Raw genomic sequence first — 19,389 nt, 5'->3', positions numbered from 1 at the left:
CTAACTATGATAGTCCAAAGACAGAGCACTTGTGGAAGCAATTTTTAAAGAAATTTGAATCACAACATTTCCAAAATTAAAGAAATGTCAAAGACATTAAAATTAAAGGCACTTGAGGTTTATCACCTTGATTAGTCAAGATCTATTTAAAATAGGTAAAATAAAACATAATTCATAGTACATGTGATACTTTTCATGACTTTTCACAAGCATGTATGCTTTCTAAACATTCACTCTCTACTTCACATTTGGATCAAACGCCGTAGATTAGACATTCTGTGTATAATGAATACATACCAGGCTTTTCCCATTCTATTTCAAGGCAGCGAACTCCATTTCTGATTCGGGGATTAACAACTCTGAAAAACAAATTTATATACTGAGGTCTAACTGTACAAGCTATTTGTAAAATTTTAATTTATACACTTCAATTTCCATCCATATTTATTCTAAGTAAAGATATAAGGAATCAATGCCTAGATTCTTTGGACTCAGTTGAATAATTTCATTGTGAGGCAGAGTTGAAAATTGTTAGATTAACTCAATATATATACATATGTTTTCATTGCATTTATTATTTTATTTGTGAGTGCAGCAGCTGCATGCCTGATGTTCACCGAGGTCAGAAGAGGGACTGAGATGCCCTGGAACTGCACTGACAGATGGCTGTGAACTACCATGTGGGTTCTGAAAATTAAGCACAGGTCCTCTGCAAGAGTAACAAGTCTTATTAACCTCTGAGCCATCTCTCTAGTCCCTCAATATTTTGTCATTATTGTGTAGTACTGCTTTTTCCATGATTTCTCTTGGAAATTCTACTATGTTACAGTATTTTTGTACTTTCTTATTAAATCTTAAATGTTTGTTTTTGAACTTTGTATACCTATTTAGAATTTTCTTATGAAAATTGTTATCATTACTTATTCAATGCAATATGCATTTTAATAGATAAATTTAACCCACTTACGTTTATTAGGACTAGTGAGAGTTGAACTCATTCATAAATTTTATGTTTTCTATTAGCAATGTTTTTCTTTGCTACTCACTTCCTCCTTCCTATATACTCTTAGTTTGGTAGTTTATTTCTTACTTTTACTGTAATTGTTTGAAAGTCAGATATTGTATTTCTAGTAAAAAAACATGCCAATACACAACAAATAGAAATAACACTCTCAAAATATGTATTTAATGATTTAAGACTAACACTTGGAATACAATCCAAAATGAAGGGTTTTAGTTTGACATTTATTAATCATTAAAATTATGTGAGTATAATTATGCAGGTGAATAATTTCACCCATTTCATAAAATTATTGACCAATTTTGAGTTCACATCTTCCTCTGGCTTCACTTTTTGTGTTGATCTATACTTCTTATAGTTTAAAATATTATTCTATATTACTCCATCATTTTGTTTTCTTTGGTTCACTGAAAGAGCTCTTCGTTAAGCCCTGTGCTTTTTATATTTTCTGTACATTTTTATACTTTTTAAGTAGCATGCATTAGAAGTTGAAAGTATGGCCGGGCGGTGGTGGCGCACGCCTTTTTTTTTTTAAATATTTATTTATTATGTATACAATATTCTGTCTGCATATATGCCTGCAGGCCAGACGAGGTCACCAGACCTCATTACAGATGGTTGTGAGCCACCATGTGGTTGCTGGGAACTGAACTCAGGACCTCTGGAAGAGCAGGCAATGCTCCTAACCGCTGAGCCATCTTTCCAGCCTGGTGCACGCCTTTAATCCCAGCACTCGGGAGGCAGAGGCAGGCGGATCTCTGGGAGTTCTAGGCCAGCCTGGTCTACATGAGCTAGTTCCAGGACAGGAACCAAAAAGCTACGGAGAAACCCTGTCTCGAAAAATCAAAAAAAAAAAGAAGTTGAAAGTATGTTAATACCTGAATTTACTATGTTGTCTTGAGTGTGAGGCCTGACTATGCTTTTAATTTTCAGGCTTTCCTCCACCTTTGGAAAACAACTAGTATACACTAGGGGAGAAATATTAATACTTCCAGTCAGCAAGTATTCAAGTGGAAAGTCTTTATTACAAAATTACTTTTTTAATAGTTTAAAAATAATTTTTTAGATTTATTTTACATGTATGTATATTTTTACATGCATGTATGTTTGTGCACAACAAGCATGTAGAATGCATCAGAAGTCAGAAAAGGGCATCAGATCCCCTGGAACTGAAGTCACAGATGGTTGTGAGCTACCAGATGGGTGCTGAGAAGCGAACCCGGGTCCCCTGCCAGAGCAACAATTGCTCTTAACTGCCAAGCCATCTCTCTAGTCCCAACCATACAGCTCCTTAAACTCCATTACCTAATTGGCTGTAGTTGACTAGAGTTTTTTCTTCCAAGTTTTCTTTCTGTCATGTCATAGCGGGTCAAAAGCACCAACAATTTCTCACATGCATAGTGACTGGGCCACTCCATTTTTTGAGCAGTAAATCTCTATAAATACAGTAAAAATAAATATTAAAACTTTTCAAACAAGAAATACTCTCAGATAACATTATCTTTTCTCTAAGAGTAATGCTAATATAGTATTAGTGAGAATATTCCCTAAAAAAAAAAAAAAAAAAAAAAAAAGAGCTCCCTAAGGACAGTGAAAGAATAATGTGGTTGAGAGGGTTCTCTATTCAGATGGCCAGCTTATGTCCAATATGGTGGGTAAAGTGCCTTGACCTCTTAGGCCATTTTTCTATTTTTAAGTGAAGAGAAGGTAACCCTGTTGACAGGTTATGTAGATTAAGTGGGAAAATACTTAATTCATTCTGTATTACAGTTGTCAACAGGGTGGAGTGAAACTAGATTTACTCAGCCATCCTTTCCCCCTAAGTACAACATCAGGGGTTAAAATACTCGCATTTAATCCTCATAGTGACTTGATGAGGTGGTAATATTATTTCTATTTTAAGGATATTTCACATTTAGGGTCATATAGTATATTTGACAATAGCACCCCTTGTCCCAAGCCCTTCTTTCCCAGATATATTCCTGGAATCAATGTGTCTATACATGGTGACTGAGAATCTTCTGAGAAGCAGCTTGTGTTTGCCTTATGGTCTGGAAAGTATGGACCTAGCATAGCTAAGGGGTAAAGGTTATAAACAGATGCTGAATAATATAGGGACAGTCAATAGCTATCTGTCTTAGTTTTGATGTCTCCTCTTATACACTGTAGTTATTATCCTTCCGATCTTCCTCATATCTAATTTTACTATTTTTTTTCGAGACAAGGTTTCTTTGTAGCTTTGAAACCTGTCCTGGAACTCGCTCTATAGACCAGGTTGGCCTCAAACTCACGGAGATCTGCCTATCTCTGCCTCTTGAGTGCTAGGATTAAAGGTGTGCACCACCACCACCCAGCCTAATTTTAATATTAAGTAAGAATTTATTTTCAGATACCTGAAACAATAATAAATCAGGTCTTTGATAACTGAGGGGTTTTAACATTTCATCCTTATTCAGAAGGAATTCTTGGATGACCTAAGTGTAAAAAAACAAAAACAACAAAAAAAAAGGAATGAGAACTTCAAAATATCTTTTATTATTATTTTTATTTATTATTTATTTTATTTGAAAATAAATATATAATTGGATTATTATTACCTCATGGAATGGAAATCCTTTGCAACTGCAAGCTTTCCTGGAGATAAATCACACATATTATAAAGACCATCAAAGAATTAGACTGAAATCTCATCCAATCTCGTTTTATAACAAATACCCACGTAAGATATCTTATATACAATTTCCAAGCCTTTCTCTGGAAAACTATTAAACTGCTACCTTCTCAGATGAATTTTATCTTTATTTTTTTGTAATATTTATTTATTTATGTGTGTGTGTGAGTTTGTGTAGGCAAACGTGAACAGCACACGTATGGCGGAAGTAGGTTCTCTCCTCTACCATGTATGTTCTGGTGACTAAACTCAGGTCACTGGCGTAGCAGCACCACCTTTACCTGCTAAGCCATCTCGTCAGCTCCTTCGATGGATGATTTTTTTCCCTTTGGTTTTCCTGAGACAGAGTCTCACTATGTAACTCTGGCTGGCCAGGAGCATGCTAAGTAGACCAGGCTGGTTTCTCTGCCTCCCAAGTGCTGGGATTAAAGGTGTGTGCCACTGTGACTGGTCTAGATGGATGAAACTTGTCTTAACAGAATCAACAACACAGTGTGTGAGGCATGATTAATCTAGACGTGGGGGAAGTAAATCAACCTCAGATTCTATACAAGTCATAAAAAAAGCATTAAGTGGCTCAAAACAACTTACTTTTTAATATTGTTTTCTACTTTATTTAGTTGCCTACTATGGTTTGTCTGGTGCCATTCACAGGGACAGCGATATTCATAATCGTGTGGTTCACAGTATCTATCACTGTTACATAACGCGCATCCGTTACATTCGTGATCCTTAGGCGAACCTTTTTGGAGACACAAAGATGTGTGACTTTTACTGCTTTGCAGAATGAGTTTCGACATATACCATTTTTTTTCTCTCGCTATCTAAAATCTCAAAATTACTATTATCTGTGCAGCTGGTTGAAAGAATAATGCACACCAGAGTGGTTCTGAGGACAAATTATAACTTACTATCATGATACTGCTCACAGGATACTCATTTATTTGAAGTACTAATTAATTTATGTCCAATAATGGAAAACTTCTGGTTTATAGTAGCTATAAGGTAGGAAAGTAGAACGTAATTATTAGTAGGAAAGATTATTCCCTTAATAATTCATGAAATGGTTTCTTTATTGAAAAGACTGCCCACTTTGTGTCCGTTGTCAGTGTGTATGTCTCAGTTACTCAGGGCTGTTTTAAACTATACTTGGAGAAGGAAGACTGCAGCTCAGGTATGGGTGAAAGGAACCACATTCAGGGATACCTTTTGGTTTTGTTTGTTGTTGTTGTTGAGTCAGTGCCAGAGCCCCCTGAATCCCTTCCAGTTGACCAAAGGTCAAAGCGTTCAGGCCTATTCTTGATCCTTCAAGGTTACCACGGGAGGTTTGACCCAGCGAGTGGCTGCCTACAGGAAGCTTGGCCTAAGATGTGGTCCTTGCTTGTCCTACCTAAACAACTGAATACTTAACTCAGGATAGTGACTTGCTGTTTCAGGTACTGAAGAGGTAATTACTCTGTTCTTTGTATCATGGTAAACAAGTCTTTTGCCTTTTTCTCCCCTTTAGGTTTGGGGTATATAAAGCATATGAAAAATAAACATGAGCAGATTCAGTATTCACTGGGTTGCCCTCCCGAAGTATGAGGAGCAGGACTGTGAATGAAGACTCAGACTCCAATGCTCTGGAGGAGTGTCCTAAGCCTGCTTACCTGGATGGGAGCACACAGAGCAGTGTTGTGGAGCAGAAGAGCAAGGTTCTTCAATCCACTGGTTAAACCTTTATTAGAAAATGGGTTAAAAATTAAAAACAGAAAAAAATGAGGTAATAAAGAATGTTCTCAAATGTCATTTTATCCTATTCCCTTCAATCTATCAAATTATTTTCTCCTTGCTGTTCATAAACCCACTTGCATAGATAGCCTGGAAAAATGCTATTTTCTATAAGCTTTACATGTGGTCCCAGGTAGAGAAGAATTGCAAAGGGAAGCAGAGTGTGCATATGTGCATGTCTGTGCAGATGTTTATCTAATCACTGTGATCAGCCTTTTTGTTCCTGTTTGATGAGTTTGCTAGGCAGCAATATATGGGGAGAATAATTTATATTTGTCCTTTCCCATATTGTTACCATGTGCCAGAGTATAGAACAGGCAGACTTAGATGTACAGTCACTATTTTTAAATGGAAATAAAGATAGAGTAATGTGTTTGTATAAATAAAACATTAAGTTTTTGGATAAAATTTTAATAAATAATTTAAAATGCTAATCAACTTTGTAATGGTCTGTCCTGTGTCTTTAAGAGACATTCCCCCTTACTCCCCCGCCATCCGCTGAGGCAAACTGATCTTCAGCTTCCAGCCTGAGCCTTTTGTTTTCCGTCTCCCTCTCGAAGAGGCAGCTTCTGCCTCTCCCCACTTCTCTTCCCTCTTCGGTCTCCCATTCTGTTTCTCCCTCTCTTTCTGCTCTCCTCCCTTTCCCTTCCATAACCCACTAAATAAATATCCAACCTCACTCTGCATGGCACGCCTATCCATCTGTCTCTCCCCTGCCGCCCAGGACTAGCTGTCTTTGGAGACCTGTGGCATGATCTTGTGTGCCATCCCTGCCTGGGACTGGCTGCTCTGGGGTCCACTACCAACCCCAGCTCGGGGGCCTGCAGCATGGTCTCATGGTCCGCTCCCACTGCAGTCACTCAGGGATCCACGGCATTTCATTTTTACCATTACAAGTTTCCTTTTCTTAATTTGTTGCATACAAATGGCAAAATGTTTCTGTTTAATGCAAGATTTTAAGAAATGTATGCAACTGTTAAAATTTTGAGTAATAAAATTTTTGGTTTTGCCTAAAGTTTCAAGTTAACATAATTCTTTCAAGAAGACCTAGATGCTAGTCATAAAACATTTAGTTTTCAGGGTAATGTGTAGTACTGAGGTAAATAAATAACTATTGGAAATTCTGACTCATTTACTATCAAGAATAACTAAAGTATTCTAAAGTAGTATTCTAAAAATCAGTATTAATAGCTTCTGGATAAATGATAGAACTTCAAAGATTAAAAAATAGGGAAAATACTATAAATTATCAAAATGAGAATGGATAATTATAAAAAATTCTGATCATTTTCAAGTGTAAATACTATGTTTAAATGTTGTCAAAAAATACCTATTTGCTGACACTATTTTAATAATACTATGTTTAAATGTTGTCAAAAAATACCTATTTGCTGACACTATTTTAATAAGAGTAGCTCAGAGTCAGATAAATACCATATTTACTTTTGTCTCATTCTTTATTTCATGGCAAAAACAAATCTGAGAGTTCGTTTATTTATTCCCATGTCAAATTATACCATTTCTTCTCTGTTTTGGCACAATAATCACACAGGTCCTTCAGCAACTTACTGAAGACTTTGCTATACCAACATTTTATACCTAAAAGAAAAGCATTGTAAGACAGGGTACAGAAATTTGAAAGATTTGTCAGTCATTTCTTCACTTCTGCTACCTTTTCTTTTGAGAAATACAGTACCTCAGACCTACTGAGGGTTGGTCAAGACTATGTTCAGCTTCCCAGGTTTCATTTCTTTCTTATTTTATAGCTTACTGTCATTAATCTTAATTTTTATAAACTATTGCTTTCATCAAGCATATGTAATTCACAAGTTTTTTTTTTTAATTTTTTTTCTTTTTTTTCGAGACAGGGTTTCTCTGTAGCTTTGGTGCCTGTCCGGGAACTAGCTCTTGTAGACCAGGCCGGCCCCGGCCTCGAACTCCCAGAGATCCGCTTGCCTCTGCCTCCCGAGTGCTGGGATTAAAGGCGTGTGCCACCACCGCCCTGCGTAATTCACAAGTTTTAAGAGAATTTAAGTAGTTTGCAAATTTCAATATAATCTATATCTTAATTAGACCATCATCTGTAGAGCTCAAATTAGAATATATTACTAAATATATAGCAGCAAGACAAACAACAAAGCTGAAGTTTTTAATATTAATATTAACTATGTGCATATGCATACCTATACAGTGTGTGTGTGTACATGCTGGTGTGGACTTGTGCTGGTGTACACGTACACGTGTGCAGACAGGCGTGTGTATGGCAGTGAGATGACAACTCTCAGGTATCAGTTCTCTCCTCTCATTATGGAGTCTAGCAATCAAATGAACCCAGGTGGTCAGGCTTGCACTGTGACTCCTAACACTTGCTGAGTCATGTTGTTGGCCCAAAGCAAAAGTTGTTTATGCAAAGTTACTTATTAAATATTTTCAACATGCTATGTAGTACTTCATTTGTAGAAATTAAATATATTATCAAAACATTACATACAAAATTATTTTAATGTTTTCATCTTTACTTGATGCTAACTGTCTAAAACAACCTGTGGGAAAATGTCCATGGCTTTAAGTTACTGTATCTGTACCATGTGTGATGAAGCAAAAGTCCATACTTAAATGTTGTGGTTTACATAAAACACTGTGCTGTCCCGGAGTGGGGGCAGTGGGCAGCGGGGCCCAAGACCACAGCAGGCCATGACGGCAGCCAGGTCGCAGGAAGGGAGCCCCCGAGTGGCCCGCAGGTCCTGAGGGCCAGTGGTTCCTGCATGGAGCCGCATGGTGGGTGAGAGACCAAGACGGATAGGCATGCCATGCAAAGTAAGATTGGATATTTATTTAGTGGGTTATGGAAGGGAAGGGAAAAGAGGGAAGGAGAGAAGGGAGAAGAAGAGAGAGGCAGAGAGAGAGAGTGAGAATGGGGGGGGCAGGAGGATCCACAGCAGCAGCTACCTCTTAGGGGAAAGATGGAAAGGAAGAGGCTTGGGCAGCAAGCAGGAAGGTCTGCCTATGGGGTAAGGGGGGTGGGGGAGAGGGAGTGGCGGGCCCTTGTCTCTTAAAGGGACTGGACAGACCATTACACTTAATAGCATGTTTCAAACATATTCATTTTCTTCTTCTGGAAGAGTTCAAGATAAGTAGGAATTAATCACCAAAAATGAAAACACAGAGTATTTCAAAAGTAATTGTTTCTGTAAACTTACTGCTAAGTCCAACAAGAATTAAGTGTCCAGTGTGGAGTAAAAAGCAACACTGAGTTACCTCTGAAGCAAACTTTGACCTTTCAAAATCCGCAGAAGTTTTAACGCTTGTTCTTTTCCAACTCCAGGCACTCCCTTTCATAAAGTGGAGAAAGAAACTTATATGTTAATCTGGAGTGATGGGATGCATATAGAGGTATAATAGTTATTTCTGCTTTTTACACAGGGTATTTAATAAACAGTTATCTTCCTAATCCTTATCCTTATGAAGAAAATGTGATACAGTGTTGGGAGCCATGAATGGATTACCTCAGTAATGATGCTCTCTACAGCAGCGACAACAGCATTGCACGTGTGTGCAGCTAGACAGCTATGACGAATACAGAGCTAAAAAATAGGTAAAGCCATAGTAGAAGCCAGCACTGCTATCAAACAAAGAGGAACTCTTAAACTTCTTTGAGAGGTTGCTCAAACATACATGTCAATCTCTTTGAGGCTGAAGTCATGGGAACACTTACTGAACTCGCCTTTGTAATGTTTATTGTCACAAAGTTGCTTTTTATAGCATTATCTGAGATGCTGATAGTTTTGGATTTATTACTTATTATTGTGTATATGTGTGTGTGTGTGTGTGTGTGTGCATGCGTGTGTGCATGATGTGTATGAGCATCTGTGCCATGGCTTCCGTGGAAAGTCAGAAGACAATTTTGTGTATTTGTTTTACCCCCTTTCACCTTTATGTGTATCTCAGGCACAGAACTCAGGCTGTAACACTTGCATTGTAGTGTTTTCGCCTGTGAATCATCTCATCAGTCCTGCTGATTATTTCTGAGAGTCAATGTCTTATACTTAATTATATACACATACTATGTACACACACACCTGAATGCATGCACATGCGCGCACACACACACACACGCGCACGCACACACACACACACACACACACACACACACACACACACCCCATGTGAAAATATTGAGAAAGAAATGATAAGCTCAGCTTGCCTTTGGAAGATAATCACAGCCAAGAAGTACTGCCAGTCCAACAAGGGTATCGCGATCCAAGCCCAGCTTACTCTTGATAGATGATATCGTGTAACAGTAAACATGTGGATCCTAAAGATAGCACAGAGTTTTCATCTTCAAAGTGGTTTATGTTAAACAATAGAAAGAATGACTTGTCATTTAAAGTCTTTTTCTAGAAATTTAAACAACAAAATGATCCTGATCACAACAATATCTATAACGTGATATTTCAACAAATGGATAAAGTGTAACTGAAAGTTCCTCGTTATCAGCTGTCTTTTAAAGTACCAGAAGGTGCTGTGACTGCTGCTGTGGGGACGAGAAAATCATCAATAAGGTAATTCAGCTATGAGCCCTGTGAGCTACAATCATGACCAGCATGTTAAGATTTGCCTTGGGTTCATTAGTGAATGCTATCTGTTATGGGTGTAACTGCTTTATGATTGGATTTAAGAAGCACTCTACAAAAGGCAAACACATGCTTGGTACTGTATATCTGGTCAAGGACCCATGGGTGGGGAGCTCATGGGCCCCAGGATGAACCTACTACTATATTTTGCTAAATGGATATAGTATCAAACTGCCCTCTAAGTTTGCATCTCTGTACCTATAGACTTTTTTACTGTCAGAACTCACTAGAGAAGCAATGGGCTTTATGTGCAGAGAGTAAGTGTATGTACAGTGTTCACACATGCATATCATACTTCCTTTCACCAAGGCTCAGGAATCATGGTAGCAGAGTAGGCAGAAAGAGTGCAAAGCTAGAGGCTGGGAGGACAGGAGCAAGAGTGACTTTTGGACATGACAAAATCACTGCATTCATGAGCTCAAAGCAGCTGTGTGTGCCCCCAAAGATGAGGACAGCAACGTTTCAGAACTGAGTAAGAGGAGGCTTAGGAGCCCCCACCCCTAGCTGAAGAACTATTGACAGCTGCTGGCTTCTGTGGGTGAGAGAGTCAATCTTTTTCAAGGGTGTTAACTCTAGTAGGTTGTCCATGTTGTAAGTGGATAGTCTCATATCCAATGATACATGGTCATTATAAACTAGAACCATAGGCTATAAAAAATACCAAAAAATAAAGACTATGAATTTGGAAGGGTGTGCTGGTTTTTTTTTTTTTTTTGTTGTTGTCAACAACACAAGCTATAGTCATCTGGAAAGAAGGAATCTCAACCGAGAAAGTATATCCATAAGATTGGTCTGTAGGCAAGTCATTGGGGGCACTTTCTTCATTAATGACTAATGTTGGAGGGCCCAGGCCTCTGTGGGTAGTGACATCCCTGGGCAAGTTTTCCTGGGCTGTACAAAAAAGCAAACTGAGCAAGCTCTGAGGAGCAAGCCAGAAAACAGCATTCCTCCCTGACGGCTCCCTGCTCCATCAGTTCTTGCCTCCAGATTCCTGTACTGGCTTCCTTCAATGATGACAATGACCTGGAAGTATAACTTAAATAAACTCTTTCCTCCCCAACTTGTTTTTGGTTGTGGTGTTTATCATAACACAGAAAGCAAACTAAGATAGAGCAAGTAGGGGTGGGAGTTAGACCAGGAAGGAGCAGGTGGTAAATGATTGAAGTACATTGAACTCATGTATAAAATTATCTAATTACCAAAAATATTACATTTAAATAAGAAAAACCTTTCATAGTGGGCAATTTCTTTATGGCTTTTGGTGTCTAAAAAGTACAATGTATAGTATATACCATAGAAAACATTCACTGTAACTGTGTTACCTAAAGTTAATTATTAGTAGCTTGGTACACTTTATTCTAAAAAAAATTTCCTTTCTCTGACATTTATTATTAATATATACTACTAATTCTTTTTGTTTGTTTGTTTTTGTTTTTCAAGACAGGGTTTTTCCATGTAACAGCCGTGGCTGTCCTGGAACTAGCTCTGTAGACCAAGCTGGCCTCAAACTCACAGAGATCCGCCTGCCCCTGCCTCATGAGTGCTATAACTTTATTTTTAATAAAGGTAGAATTATAGAAAACTCCTGTTTTGTAACACTCCCACCAACACTATGCCTGGATATTTTTACGTCACGAGCACATCTCACCCCGCCCTTTTCTGAGACAGGGTTTCAGTGAATTTGCTATGTGAACTAGGCTGACCTGGAGCTCACAGAGATTCTTCTGCCCATATCCACTGTGCTGGTATTAAAGGTGTGCACCATATGCTCTAAGACATACCTTTATATGACTGCTTAGCATAGGATTATACTGACTTAGCAATAACACTTCTTGTGGAAACCTACTAGTGTTTTGAGAGAAATGGCATGAAGCTTAGTTTTGTTGGCTGTAATATACCAAATGCCTAGGTAGAGATTGCCTAGTCTTCTTCCACCTGAATTGCTGCAGTAAAAATGATAATTGGCAAGAATCCCCAGTTGGAAATCATAACTGGGGAACATTTAAACATTCCTCAACAACAAGCATTTGGGTTGCTAATTTTTTTTATTCATTTTACATTTTATTTATCTCATTTTTGAAAAGGAAATTGTAGGACTTCTTTTATTTGAGCACAATGCCTTCTTTATTTTATTGAGAAAAAGAAAAAAAAAAGTTTCAGTCTCCTCCCAGCCTCCCATTTCCCTCCCCCTCCTCCCACCCTTCTTCCCCTCCCGCTCCAGTTCAAAGAGCAGTCAGGGTTCCCTGCCCTGTGGTAAGTCCTAGGTCCTCCCCCCTCCGTCCATGTCTAGGAAGGTGAGCATCCAAACTGGCTAGGCTCCCACAAAGCCAGAACATGAAGTAGGATCAAAACCCCATGCCATTGTCCTTGGCTTCTCATCAGCCCTCATTGCTCGCCATGTTCAGAGAGTCCGGTTTTATCCCCTGCTTTTTCAGTCATAGTCCAGCTGGCCTTGGTGAGCTCCCAATAGATCAGCCCCACTGTCTCAGTGGGTGGGTGCACCCCTCGTGGTCCTGACTTCCTTGCTCATCTTCTCCCTCCTTCTGTTCCTCATTGGGACCTTGGGAGGTTTGATAATTTTTTGTAGTTATTAATATTGCAAGAAAGAATATCTTGTGTTTTATCCCTCTCCTTGCACACCTGGAGGTGTCCTGAGGATTAATACTGAAACTAGAAGTTCTGGGACAAAGCAATGCATTTCACACATAATTTTGTATTACATTAGTAAGAAATACACATTTTGAAGAGAATAAGCCAGTTGGCAATGCTTTAGCTAAAATTAATTAATGAATTTGCATGTGGATGTGTGTGCTGTGGTGAATGAGCAGAATGCAAAGGTCAGTTGTAGCCGGGCGGTGGTGGCGCCGCCTTTAATCCTAGCACTTGGAAGGCAGAGGCAGGCGGATCTCTGGGAGTTCTAGGCCAGCCTGGTCTACAAGAGCTAGTTCCAGGACAGGAACCAAAAAGCTACGGAGAAACCCTGTCTCGAAAAATCAAAAAAAATAAAAAAGTTCAGCTGTAGAAGTCAGTTCTTTTCTCCCCCCATGTGGGTTCTGGGGTTCAAACGCCAGTTGAGTGCTCCTATCCACTGAGCCATCTTGCTGGACCACAATGCCTTTAAAAATTGCTTATTAATTTACTTTTTATTGATAATCAGTTTTATAATCTCCATCACTTCAAAATCTTTATTTCCAGGGTTGGAGGGATGGCTAGTGACCACTCACACTACTCTTGAAAAGCATTCCAGTTTCCTTTCAATCACACATGTCAGACAGCTCACTGGTGTCTGTACCTCCAGCTTCAGGAAGATTCAATGCCTGCACTCATAAATGCACATACTCTCTACCTCTTACACACAAATTATTAAAAAAATTTAAATCTAAACACACACACATTTATGGTGAAAACTTTCAAAATGTTTTCTAGCTTATTTATATGTATAACAATGACATTTTTAATTAGTAAGCATTTTATTCAGCAATAACCATTTGCCAGACATCATGGAAGGATTTTATACATAGTATCTCAATGTCACTCTTCAGAAATGAACTGTACAAATACCAAGAAAGGAAGTACCTTTGTGTTCATAGTGAAATTCCTGTAAACAGTCTGGGCTCCATAAAGGAATGCATCGCCGTCATTGGTGAGGCAGCCATCCACATGGCCACTGGCATTAAGGTAAGCGCACATGGCCTCAGCTTCCCCGGCAGCCTGGACCCAGGGGATTCCCAGGCACTCTAGCATCTCAAGGCACTGAAACAAAGAGGAGGTACACGACATCCAATTTTTCACTATTAAATTATTTCTACATTAAAAGTATTAGTAGTTATCTTTAGGGCATTTAAAACTTGTGTTATTCAAGAAACACTTGGAAATTTGGACACTGAATAATTTGATAGCATTAAGAAAAGGCTGCTAACCTTTTACGTGAGATAATTAAAATAACTATTTGGTTATGCCTGTTTAATTTTTAAAGTGTCATCTTGTAGAAAGCAACACTGAAATATTGAGAATTCTGCAGCATTATGCTTGGGATTTACACAGTATGTTCTAAGAGGGAGTGAAAACATTCCATCTTGCAGGAATGCTTAAAATGCTCAGATCAGGAAATAACTCTAAGGACTCAGAAAGCCCCTGACCTGATTACTGACACTAGGCTCCTCCCTTCCCTAGTATATCTAAGCTGCAGGGACTATTGAGAAACCTTGTTAGATCAGTCAGGCCACCTAAGAGAGAGAGAGAGAGACAGAGAGAGAGAGAGAGAGAGAGAGAGAGAGAGAGAGACAGACATAGAGCTGGGCTGCCTAGAAGAGACAGCTTAGCCAAGTTACCTGGAAAAAGAAGACCCTGCTGAACCACCTCAGATACTCAGAGAAACTCAGGCACCTGGAACAGACTCCCCGACTCCCTGAACTGTAGCAGGTTGTGCAGTGCACTCCAGGTTTCCAGCTTTTATGAGCTGTGGCCTATGTGGAATAGACTTTTGGTGATGCAGCTGTTCCCGCTACTCTAAGTGACCTCATACCTGTATTCTTGTAAGTATCCTCAATAACATTCATTTTTCACCAAGTTGGAGTCTGGTGGTATCCTTAGTCTTTCATCAGTCCCCTACCTGGTGGCATTTCCCAAGGGATAGTGCCAGGCAACAGTATGAAGACTCTCACAAGGATAAGTTGTTGGTTTTTCCTAGGAACTCAGATCCTGTGCAAGGTGATTTTATCCTTTCATGATGCATAAACAATCCATTCTGAGTTTTCTTTGGGTTATGGCTTTGATCTTGCTGAGCAGCCTGTGGTATAGCCATATGAACTATAGTAGCTCACTTTCCTTGCCATTTATGGTTCTTTCCGAATTGAGGAACGCTGAATATAGAGAAAAGAGGCTATGCAATGTACTTTCTACAGTGACAGAATTAACATCTGTTGCTCATGATGTTTAATTTTTTGTATGACACATAACACAAAAAGCTGCCAGACGCAGCCAAGGCCAACAGTCTTAAGACTGGCGCAGTGACTCTGGGGAAACATTTTGCAACAAACATGTCTTCTCTTGAGGGATTACCTTTCCACGCTAAGCAAAGTAATTTCAGCTTTGTGTGCCATTTATATTCATAACTCCTTCTAAAGCAGTCGCACACAGGTTATGATATGGCTGGTTGCGATTTTCCTCTACTTATTCTATAGGATCGGTTTGGTGTTAAAGGATGATTAATTTGTATTTTTCAACCTCCTGGGAGTGCCGAAATATGAAAATGGGTCATAGGTAAGCAATACTGAATATATACAAAATGCCTAAGGGCACCATAAGAATTGAAATACAACAGGAGGAATGGAGCAATTCCCTGAAGGAGACATAGATAAAGATACAGCATATTCAGTGTTCTAAGGATGATTCACAGATACATCCAGGAATAATTTTACAGCAAATTGTTAGACCCCAGCACAGGTGTTTACTTCAACTACTGTCATTAAGTATGACTACTCAGTAACTGGAAATTATTTAAAACACTAAGATCAGAAAATCAAGAATCACATATAGATATCCACCTGTCTCCCAAGTACTGGGATTAACCATGATTGAATTATATTATATTCTATCATGAACATCAAAATTGCTTTTATACCTGTGTTAGTAGGAAAGTGTTTCCAAGAACTTAAAAAAAATTCTAGAGCGTCAATTTGTCAATTCTATTTTTGAATAATTTTATTCTAAATCTTCAATGGTAAGAAAAAAATTACACATGAAAAATTTCATAATTTCATAAACAATGGAGAAGTTAAAATATAAAGGATATGCACTTATAAGAATAATTTATAACCCCATACATGGTATAGAAACACTTGAAGTTATAATTTTGAATAAAAAAAATCAACAATAGGGAACTATGTCTATGATGCATTAAGTGAAAGGCCAACAATAAAAATTATTTGAACACTCCAATAACTTCTTAAAAATATACCAGGAAGCTGGCTGTGAAGTAGTCTCTTCTAGAAATGATGCCATAAACAAGATTGGAACATTGAAATATCAAAAGACATGCTAACTTAAAAGGAGGGAAATCTCATGGGGTCCCACACCTAGACAAAGAGCCACAGGCAGTTAATAACTGTTGAGAGAGGGAGAACTAGTTTTTTCCAGAGACAAGTTCTCTAACTGGCAATCTCATACAAAGTAGTCACCCCTAAAACCACACACACACACGAAAAAGAGGCTATCAATTTTGAGTAGGGTATATGGAAGGAGAGAGAGAAAGAGAGATGATGGGGGAGAGTCTTCTGTTTTGTATTAATTTCATTGGTTAAATAAAGAGACTGCCTTGGCCCTTTAATAGGACAGAAAATTAGGTAGGCGGAGTAGACAGAACAGAATTCTGGGAGAAAGAAAGCCGATCAGTCAGTCGCCATGATTCTCTGACCCCAGACGGATGTAGGCTTGAATCCTTCCTGGTAAGACACCATCTTGTGGTGCTACACAGATTATTAAAAATGGGATAATCGAGATGTGAGAGCTAGCCAGTAAGAGACTAGAGCTAATGGGCCAAGCAGTGTTTAAAAGAATAGTTTCCGTGTAATTATTTCAGGTGTAAAGCTAGCGGGGTGGTGGGACACAGCCCGCCACTCCCACTACAGGGGGGGGGGACTTGGAGGGAGAAAGTGATGTAATTACATTTTAATTTGATGAGGAAGGGCCAGCGAGGACCATGATTTAGGACTGCTCTAAGCTACATAGCCAGTTCAAGGGCAGCCTGTTCTATATAGCAAGATCCTGTAACAAGAGAAATCCCCTAAATCCTGATGGGTAGCCTTCAAAGTGCCAGAAGGTGCTATGCTATGAATATATCTGGGGGAAGAAAAATTCACCTCAGTCTTCCTTAGACTGCATGCTACAATACCAACCTGCTAGACAAGAGGTACTCACTTGTACAACAGTATCGTGACTGTTGAGGAGACAATTGATTTCTGATGACTCTGAGGCCCTTTATTAGAAGTTTCTGGTACTGTAGTCCTGGTAGAGGCTCATAGCTGGAGAGGTCATTGGCACAGAACCTACTACCACTGCTTAGTTAAATGGACATATTATCAAACTGCCTCCCAAGTATTATGTCATTCTCATAAACTCGTGGTGCCCTTAACCTTTATCAAAGAAGCAAACGACTTAGGCTCTCAAGCATTCAGAGCTGCTGGAGTTAGAAGGGAGGACAGTTAAGGTCCTGCCATGGGTTATTGACTGTAGCATTTACTCAGCATTCATAAAAGTACTGCAGAGCATCACTATCCCCACTTCACTAAGAATTAAAATGTAAATAAGTTAGAAATCCTACCCAGTTATCTCCTAATTTCTAAACGCTGGTGCTAGAACTTGGTCTCAGGTCTGTTTCACTCTATCATAAAATCTCTGCTCCTGTGGTCACGATATAGTTAATAAGTCAAGTACATTTATAAAATGTATTCCTTAATTCAAATAAGAATTACTAGCTGAATCCAAATGCTCACCTCTCGTAAGAATGACTTAAAATGTGATCTTCCTGTTTTCTGAGAGCCTGCTTTTCCAGAAGGCCCATAGCGAGTCTGAGTCCTCTTGCTCATGACATCAGCTTTCAGCTTTGGTGGCTCCCCTTCCATTACAAACACCAGTTTCACATTCATTTGGGTTAAATATGAGATACGAAAAAATAGGTTCCTGAAATATACAAATGACGTATTAATCATCATATTGATGACAAGTCCAAATAGCAGTATGAAAAAAGGTTTAAGGGCTAATACAAAAAATGTCAGATGCAATGACACATTTTAAATGTTTATTTGTGTGTGTGTGTGTGCGCGCGAGGGTGTGTGAGTGGTGTATTTGTGTAGGCACATGCATGCCGCTGTTCTTGCATGAACGTCAAAGGACAACTTGCAGGAAGTAGTTCTACTGTTCTACCATGCGGGTTCTAATGATAACAGTCAGGTTGTCAGGACTGGTGGCGTGTGTATTTATCTCCTTAACTAGCTCAGTGGCCCATATTTTATTTATTAAGGTCTTGTTTTAAGGACAATGGACAAATAGTTGACGGTTTTTAGCAAGGGCGATTTCTGAGTATACAGACTGCCAGCTGGTTTGGAGGGCGGGGCTAAGAACAGGAGGTGGAAATGCCATCCCAGCAGAAGATTTGGGTAAGACATGAGGTTGGCACAGGCTGATGTGTCTCTGGACAGCAAGAGAAATTTGTGAACACATAGGTATTTTGGAAGCCGAATGAGCAAGAATTACTGATGGACTGGAGATGAAAGATAAAGGAGGGAGATAATGGCCTTTCAGTGCTGGGCTTTCAGTAAATGAAGCATGCTAGTGATGGTAGATACGTGAGCTGAAGCCTGGAGTAGGAGATATATATTTAAAATGGCAGATCAAGACAGGCTAACTCTATTTTAAAATCTCAAATATAAGACAAAAAAAAAAAAAGTTGAAACAAAGCCAGGACACCAAGACTGGCTACACAATCACGCATCTATGTTCTTTTCGAGACCATGTTCTTAGAACCTTTACCATACCTGAGGTGGGGCTTCACGACAGTGCCAACCATTTTCTTCACTGTCTGTGCCTCGCATACCCACAGACTCAAATCGACAGCAATGGTTTTCCCACTAAGATCCTGCAAGTGGATATGTTGCTTTACAGGCTCCAAAATTTGCCACAAGTCCTTCACTCCCATCCTGGTGGTTATCTGCTGTTATCTGAAGTACACTTAGACAAGGAACACGGAAGCAGGCAAATTGCTAAAGAAACAAAACAAAACAAAAACAACCCCAAATCCAAGGTTAGTTCATAGAAACTCTGGAGGAAAATAGGGAGGGAAGAAATGAAGTAGGAAATACTGGACAAAAACAGAGTTACATTTTTATAAAAGGTATTGTTTTTAATTGTATAGTCATATAAAGAGCTCATTGTGGAATAATGACATTTAAAGCAATGTATTTAAGTCACCTGTTGTTCTACCATCCAAAAGAATTAGTGTAATGATTCAGCCACACAACATGGCTGACACTTCCGGGTGCCAGGGCCATGCATGTGTGCAACATCTATGTATGACGCAGCTGCATGAACCCTTGCATGCATGTGAGCTCCGTCATTTGCATATGACCCAGACACACCATCCCCCTGTGCACATGACTAGGCAGCCCTTAAAAGCTGGCCACATCATCTTCAGCGCTCTCTCTCTCTCTCTCTCTCTCTCTCTCTCTCTCTCTCTCTGCACGCTGACCTTCACCAGGCCTGCCACCCCCCCCATAAACTCCTAAGCAGGTTTGTTG

At 39.2% G+C, this 19,389-nt stretch overlaps 1 protein-coding gene across 1 annotated transcript in view; it reads right to left on the bottom strand.

Moving 5' to 3' along the window:
* Nucleotides 1–19,389, bottom strand: part of Gen1 (GEN1 Holliday junction 5' flap endonuclease) — a 32,468-nt gene that overhangs the window by 6,850 nt on the left and 6,229 nt on the right. The window contains exons 2-12 of the mRNA XM_041639408.1: nucleotides 18,631–18,855; nucleotides 17,590–17,776; nucleotides 13,673–13,849; nucleotides 9,667–9,777; nucleotides 8,721–8,794; nucleotides 5,342–5,409; nucleotides 4,284–4,434; nucleotides 3,619–3,655; nucleotides 3,415–3,495; nucleotides 2,327–2,457; nucleotides 298–359 (exon numbers count right to left, since the gene is read on the bottom strand). Of these exons, the coding sequence (XP_041495342.1) occupies nucleotides 298–359; nucleotides 2,327–2,457; nucleotides 3,415–3,495; nucleotides 3,619–3,655; nucleotides 4,284–4,434; nucleotides 5,342–5,409; nucleotides 8,721–8,794; nucleotides 9,667–9,777; nucleotides 13,673–13,849; nucleotides 17,590–17,776; nucleotides 18,631–18,791 (1,240 nt within the window). The 5' untranslated portion in view covers nucleotides 18,792–18,855. The remainder of the gene's footprint in view (nucleotides 1–297; nucleotides 360–2,326; nucleotides 2,458–3,414; nucleotides 3,496–3,618; nucleotides 3,656–4,283; nucleotides 4,435–5,341; nucleotides 5,410–8,720; nucleotides 8,795–9,666; nucleotides 9,778–13,672; nucleotides 13,850–17,589; nucleotides 17,777–18,630; nucleotides 18,856–19,389) is intronic.

This window comes from Microtus oregoni, unplaced genomic scaffold (assembly GCF_018167655.1).
Source record: "Microtus oregoni isolate MIOR12 unplaced genomic scaffold, Mior012 000058F_ref0000040, whole genome shotgun sequence".
In the NCBI taxonomy this organism is placed as follows: Eukaryota; Metazoa; Chordata; class Mammalia; order Rodentia; family Cricetidae; genus Microtus; species Microtus oregoni.
This window is presented reverse-complemented; position numbering and strand designations above follow the sequence as displayed.